Here is a 6,754-nt window from a genome sequence, read left to right as displayed (position 1 = left end):
AAACAGACACGGGGTCAATGGGTGATCATGAAGGCCCTGACCTAGGTTAGTGATCTCCATTGCACTTGGGAGAGGTGCTAGCTTAAGCTCTTCTCATTTAAATGAGGAGAACCTACGTGACATTTTTTGGTAGTGGGGGTGTGCGTTCGCGCTGCCCCCTATAATCTTCAGTCCAAGAATTATCTATATTTTGCCTGCAGAAGGAGAATAGAAGAGAAGAAAAAAGGTGACATAGGGTATGCTATAGGAGCCAAATACAGGTCAAGGGACAGTGACCAAACCACTCAAGATTGCAACGCCTCAGGTGTTCAAAGATTTCCCTGATTTGTTGAGGTTACAAGCTTTTACCATTGTGAAGAACAAGGCTTCTCAGAGGGTGTTGGAAAAAGCTGAGTTCCTTGGAGAGGGTGTTGGAACAAGGTACTGGGTATATATTTATACTCGTTTGAGCTTGATTCCTCCGTTAGACGGTGTCCCGATATTTCTGCCTTCAATCTGTTAACAACAACAAATTTTGCGCAAAACTGTTGTGTTTCAATCTATTAATTTCTATTTGCTGATTTTTTTAGGTTAATTATTGGTTAATAAAGAACAAAAGTGTAATTAGGTGATGTATTTGTCTGACTGAGTCAGTGGAGCATACATGTTGCTGGCCTTTAAGAAGGGAGTATATTGTAAACAAAACTTGACTTCGTCAATTTCAGCTTTTGATATTTATTTAAAGTATATAGATATAATAATTTCTTCGTTAAAAAATAATATTTACATTAAATATTATAGGATAAATATTTAAAATAATATTATTTTGACACTGGATTTGAGAGTTTGTATTAAACACTTTATATAAATTAAAAAATAATTATGTTATATGTATATAGGTGTGCTATAAATATTTAAACTGGCTGTTAAAATAATATTATTTGAGTGTAGTTACTTTTTTTATTTTGATAAGCTTTTTAATTATTTGTGGTCTTTATTAAATTTAAATTTTCTAGAATTACTCATCTTTATAACGAAGTCATAATCTCTATTTTGTTGAGTTCTGTTTGAAAAAATTATTATTAAAATATTTATATCATATGAAATGAAGTCAAGTTCAATTAACAAGTTTAGACTGTTACTGTTACTAAAAGACCAAAATAAAGATATGGGACAAGTCAATAGGAAAAACGCTTGTCCACGTTACTTCACAAATTAAATATTAAAAAAAAAAACTTTTAGACTGGCAAAGGAATTGACAAGTCAACAAGAGTTGCATAAGCCTCCTATCTACGTTACACCACATAAAATATTTTTAAAAAATATGGTAATGGAAAAAAAATTTTTTACCTCATCACAATTCCTTCTCAAGTGAGAATCACAAAGGCCAGCAACAATACAGTTTGTGTCGCTGCAACAACTACTGTACACTATCACTTCAAGTTACTATTAACTCTACTATCTTATGCCCTCTTCAACTCATTTTTATGATACCAATTTGTTCTATCATTCACTAGATATATTGTTATAATAATTTGATTCTATCATAGGTAGGTGAACTTAAAAACCTAGTCGAACTGTGGAAGAGGGTAAAGTGAAGTATATTGGGTTGTCTCAGTGGCAATACAGATTAAAAAGTTGGTTAGGATTAATAATTAATATATAAATTTGGAGAGCACAGTAAAGTTGAAAAAGTTAGGTGTACCTACCAATGAACACTAACACATATTGGTAGAAGAATATAGTTGGAAAATTTGCGGAGGAATTATTAGAGAAACAGAAAAATGGAAGGAATTCCTCGAGTGAAGCTTGGAAGGCAAGGCCTTGAGGTAAGTGTGTATGAATTGTGATATCTTGTTGAATTGATTTTATTGTTCATTCAATAAAAATGGTCATTGAATTTAAGGTTTCAAAGTTGGGCTTTGGGTGTATGGGCCTCTCAGGAGTGTACAATGATCCTGTTCCCGATGAGGTTGCCATCTCTTTGATCAAGCACGCATTCACCAAAGGGATCACCTTCTTTGATACAGCAGATGTTTATGGAGCCCAAGGCAACGAAGTTTTGCTCGCAAAGGTTAACGCTTTTCTCTCTTTTTCAGATTTTCATGAAACAAACAACAATCATTAAATCAACAGCGTGATGTAATTAACGTAAATTTGAATTGAATTCTCAGGCGCTCAAAGACTTGCCTCGAGATCAAATTCAGATTGCCACAAAGTTTGGGATTGTTAGAATGGAATCTAATAATGTGATAGTGAATGGTTCCCCTGAATATGTTAGATCCTGTTGCGAGGGTAGCCTCCACCGCCTTGGTGTAAACTACATTGATCTCTATTATCAGCACCGTGTTGACACTACAGTACCCATTGAGGATACTGTGAGTGGTGCCACTTCTGTTCTTGATTTGGGGATGAGATTTTTTATGATTGTCTTTGATTTTCTGTTGAGTAATGACAGATGGGAGAGCTTAAGAAGCTGGTTCAAGAGGGAAAGATAAGGTACATAGGATTATCAGAAGCTAGTTCTGACACAATTAGGAGGGCACATGCTGTTCATCCCATTACTGCTGTGCAAATGGAGTGGTCACTTTGGACTCGTGAAATTGAGCAAGATATCGTTCCACTTTGCAGGTACATGTCCATAATGTAAATACTATTTCTTTGGAAATTTTGATAGTTTCCTAATTCCTGCTCCCAATTGAGTTTGAGTTTAGGATTACATTTGCTTAAAGGCCCTACCTTATTGGTTTCAAATATACACACTTTTTTTGCTTGATAGGGAAGAGATTTGTTTGTTTTCTAGAGATGCACTTTTTATCAAATAGTTTTATTTTCACTGGCTTGAATTGGAACCTTTTTTGTGTATACACGACCAAGTTGGTGCCTTTTTGTATCCTTCATGAATCTTTATTAAATGCACTTTGGTCTTGGCAACACCACAGGGAACTTGGAATTGGAATAGTACCATACAGTCCCCTTGGCCGTGGATTTTTCGGCGGCAAGGCTGTCATAGAGAGTATACCTGCAAACAGTTTTCTAGTATGGGCTTAATCCTTTCTTTCTGATGACAATTATTGGCCTCGTTCATTGTACCAACATCTCTTTTCATCAGGCGTTTCAACCAAGGTTACGTGGGGAGAACTTTGACAAGAACAAAATCTTATATTCTAGGATAGAGAAGTTGGCAGAGAAGTACGGGTGTGCATCTTCGCAACTTGCTCTTTCATGGATTCTTCATCAAGGAGACGATGTGGTACCTATCCCAGGTGAGTGATTTTCCATTTTGTAGCTTGTCTCAAATTAGTATCTATGAAGATTACCAGGCGAATATAATGTGAATGTACAGGGAGGGAGGTAAATATTATCTTCTAGAATCAATATGTCTTGATGACTACAATATGAAATTATTTGAAAATGTATTATTCTAGAAAATAGGAAATTCTTCACATTAGGCTCGCTTGATGGGTCTTTTAGGAAGATAACTATAATGTCACGGCACTACCAAACGGAAGAAGGTAGCTTGATCTCTTCCTTTTCTCGGATGTTGTTTTCTTTCTCTGTTTTTCATATTAAACCAAACGAACTTTTAATGTTTAAGCAGGCTGCTTAATATGTTCTAATCCTTTCCTTTATAATGTTGATTTGAGATGGGAGTTTCCCTTTTGTTTATTTCATTGGTCAATAATTCATTAGTTCTCTGAATATATATAAGATCCCCCTTTAACATGGGCTCATGCTATATCATGTTACCTTTCAATTATGAACTGTTTTTGGCAGTAAATTAACATTTCTGGAACCTCTAATGTATTGTATTTGTAGGAACAACAAAGATAAAAAATCTTGATAGTAACATCGGCTCATTCGAAGTGAAGCTCAGCGAAGATGATTTGAGGGAGATTACTGATGCCATACCAATATCTGAGGTGGCAGGGGATCGGACTACTGATGCATTTGTTAAATGTTCATGGAAGTTTGCTAATACTCCAGCTAAAGCATAACTGGCTATACAGTTATACACCTTAAATCTAGTTTTCGGTCTCTTTGCATGTCTCTTCAATTTTATCGCATCTCAACAAAAAACTATTTGTTATTGGTTCTATTCGAATCACTCGCCAAACTTACGTTGTATGCTTTTTTCTAATTATGATGTACATGTTAATTTATCGCATGAAGAGAGAGACTGTGTGATCTGTAGCCAAGATATCCTTCATTTTGCCGAATCATTGTTCAACCGATGTTTCACTATTATTTTTCGGAGTTCATTAACTTCAAACTCGTCAGAATGTTTCTGTCAATGAAGAACGGTTTATTGTTGGTGTTGTGTGTTGTGTGTTGTGCCAGAAGACACTTCGGTTGTCGGTAAAAAAAATAGTTTAATTTTAGCATTTACATTTTTAATAATATGTTTCAAGAAGTTAATTGAAATATGTTAATATAAAGGTTTTCTAACTTTATCTAAATATATATTGTCATTTTAGTGAGAATTATTATTTTTTATAATAATTAATTTAATAATTAAATGCATCATGTATTCTAATTGATTAGCAATAAATTTTTTATATCGATTATGTATCAAAATTAAATTCATGTTTCAATTACATTCTATATTTAATGAGTCAACCAAATCAAATTCGAAAGGTTGAGAATACACAAGGTTAAGAAACATATATAAATACATTGAAGTAAATAATAATGAACAATCTTATTTACCGAAAAAAATGAATAAATAAACGAAATTGCACACAAACAATTCACTCACAGAGGGCACTCAAAGAGTACCCACATAGCCACACATGATCTCATGTCACACAAATTTGATCTTGTTCTATCCAATCACATAAACTTGCAAATTAGCATGCGCCTTTATTATCCTTGTCCGTTTCCATTAGGTCAAGGTACAAACTTCATCAAATCCTAGCCACAATCCACATATATAGAGACAAGTAGTCCAAACATTAATTTCTCCATCAAGTCAACGCAAAATCAATTATCCACCACACAATCTGCAAGAAAGATTGTTGGCTCCAGCTGCAATATAGCTTCATCCTTTCTCAGCTCAGCAAGTTCTTCCTCTGCTACCATCACCATCACCGTTCTTGCAAGCCCTCCCTCTGAGGAAGGCATCACCATGATCAAACCTTCACCTTCCACATTCCCCACGCGACACGAAACATGAGCTGGCCTCTCTTTATTGTTAAACATTGCTGCATATAGCAACGATTGATCATGATCTTTCTCACTCATCAAATGCTCCATGCAAACACAAGTTAATTCAGGTCCATACATGCAATTTGTTGATCTCAACTCTTGTGACTTTAACCATTCTACGTTTGACCAGATTTCTTCCTCTCTAAGCCCTTCCAAGTGCTTATGCACTAGACTAACTATGCCTCCTAAGTGGGCACTTTCCATGGGTTCGTCCACATTGTGTGTAAGCATTGAAAAATGCAAGGCGTTGCCGAAATACCCAGTTGGGAGTGATGCTTTTAGGAGATTCCTGAAGTCGGTGCAGATTGATAGAGAGTGGGTTTTGTCGTGACTTTTTGGAGGCTTCAAGCGAGCAATTCGAGTCCAAAACAGAGCGGAGAGGAAGTCAAATGGGGTGGCATTGGGACACGTGTCGTTGACTTTGGAGAGACATTGCTTGATGATTGAATCGGAAAACTTGAAAGTGGCTGTGGCCATGGTTCTTGTTATGGGGGATGAGGTGGGTGCATAGGGAGGGAGAGAGTGTGCATTCGGGTGATTTGGGAGTGGAGTGAATGAAGGAGGGTGTGTGATGGGTATGTGGCTGTGAGCTTCCGTCCATGATTTGAAGAATGATGCTGCACAAGTCAGATCAGCTACCATGTGACTACAACTCAGTCCTATTGCAACACCCCCTCCTTCGAAGCTGTTTATCTGCAACACCAATCTATATTATTCCATCTTATTCTATATCAATTATCAAATCGCCCATTCCAATAAATTAACCAATCTTAATAGGAAAAAAAAAAACTAGTTTAAGATTTTCATCCCAAGTTACAACTTATCGTTAGAATTGAATGATTGGAAGTTAACAAACATGAGTGCAAGATCTATAATTGATTCAGGAAAATAGCTAGACCCTTTAATTTATTGTGAGGAGAAAAACGTGCAAATAGCTAGGAAATAAAATGAAAAAGCTAAATGGATTAATTTCTTACTCTAATATATGATCACGAGAGAAGTGAGATATAAAAGGGAAATGATACCTGAATTCGAAAGGGCGACCAAGTTTCAGGATCATGAGGCATATCATCCCAAGCAATTAGAAGTTTCTCTTGGGATCCAGAAGCAGAAGAGAGCCATTGACGAAGGGTGGTATCAACGGTGGCCTTAATGACTCGAACGCCAGCATCATTGCACTTAAATTCAAAGTCATGATTCAGCACTCGTGCCAACCGACCCGTGACGGTCGGGTACAAAGTAAGAACCTCAGACAAAGATTCCCTCAAAGGGTCCAAATCAAATGACTCAAACAAGTTGTCCTCGTTCTCGTAGTAGAATATGATGTGAAGAGAATGATAACCCAAGGAATGGTCCAACGCTGATAGAATATGGCTCTTACCCGAACTAACGGGTCTGCTTGATACAACCGTTAGTTTTGAGTTTAGTGTTACCTTGAAGTTGGACATGCTTGTGCCTGCCTTTACCTTTGCCACCACTACCCACACCAGATTATGCGAATTCAGTGTACAAAAACATTAAAAAATAGTATCAATGTAAGCTTTGGATGAACCATATTAAGAGTATT

At 36.3% G+C, this 6,754-nt stretch overlaps 2 protein-coding genes and 1 non-coding gene across 5 annotated transcripts; 2 read left to right on the top strand and 1 right to left on the bottom strand.

Moving 5' to 3' along the window:
- Positions 1 to 161, top strand: LOC113864127. Its single transcript, XR_003504732.1, has one exon. It is a non-coding gene; the product is annotated as a U1 spliceosomal RNA (small nuclear RNA).
- A 1,508-nt stretch (positions 162 to 1,669) lies between these two features.
- LOC113863780 (probable aldo-keto reductase 1) lies at positions 1,670 to 4,245 on the top strand. 3 transcript variants are annotated; one of them, XM_027497480.1, is made up of 7 exons: positions 1,670 to 1,808; positions 1,886 to 2,053; positions 2,154 to 2,357; positions 2,438 to 2,610; positions 2,922 to 2,985; positions 3,092 to 3,245; positions 3,799 to 4,245. In XM_027497480.1, exons 1-7 carry the CDS (start codon positions 1,764 to 1,766, stop codon positions 3,975 to 3,977), a joined length of 987 nt encoding a protein of 328 aa, XP_027353281.1. In that variant the 5' UTR covers positions 1,670 to 1,763; the 3' UTR covers positions 3,978 to 4,245. The 3 variants fall into 3 exon arrangements, with proteins under 3 accessions (XP_027353281.1, XP_027353278.1, XP_027353279.1); XM_027497477.1 differs by having other exon boundaries at positions 2,154 to 2,402; positions 2,922 to 3,018; positions 3,799 to 4,244; XM_027497478.1 differs by having other exon boundaries at positions 2,922 to 3,018; positions 3,799 to 4,238.
- A 444-nt stretch (positions 4,246 to 4,689) lies between these two features.
- LOC113863779 (shikimate O-hydroxycinnamoyltransferase-like) lies at positions 4,690 to 6,754 on the bottom strand. The gene is made up of 2 exons (XM_027497476.1): positions 6,213 to 6,754; positions 4,690 to 5,880 (listed from the first exon to the last, which is right to left on the bottom strand). The coding sequence occupies exons 1-2, from the start codon at positions 6,633 to 6,635 to the stop codon at positions 4,963 to 4,965; spliced, it is 1,341 nt and encodes a 446-aa protein (XP_027353277.1). The 5' UTR covers positions 6,636 to 6,754; the 3' UTR covers positions 4,690 to 4,962.

Source organism: Abrus precatorius, unplaced genomic scaffold (assembly GCF_003935025.1).
Source record: "Abrus precatorius isolate BTA unplaced genomic scaffold, Abrus_2018 Scaffold3, whole genome shotgun sequence".
Taxonomy (NCBI): Eukaryota; Viridiplantae; Streptophyta; class Magnoliopsida; order Fabales; family Fabaceae; genus Abrus; species Abrus precatorius.
This window is presented reverse-complemented; position numbering and strand designations above follow the sequence as displayed.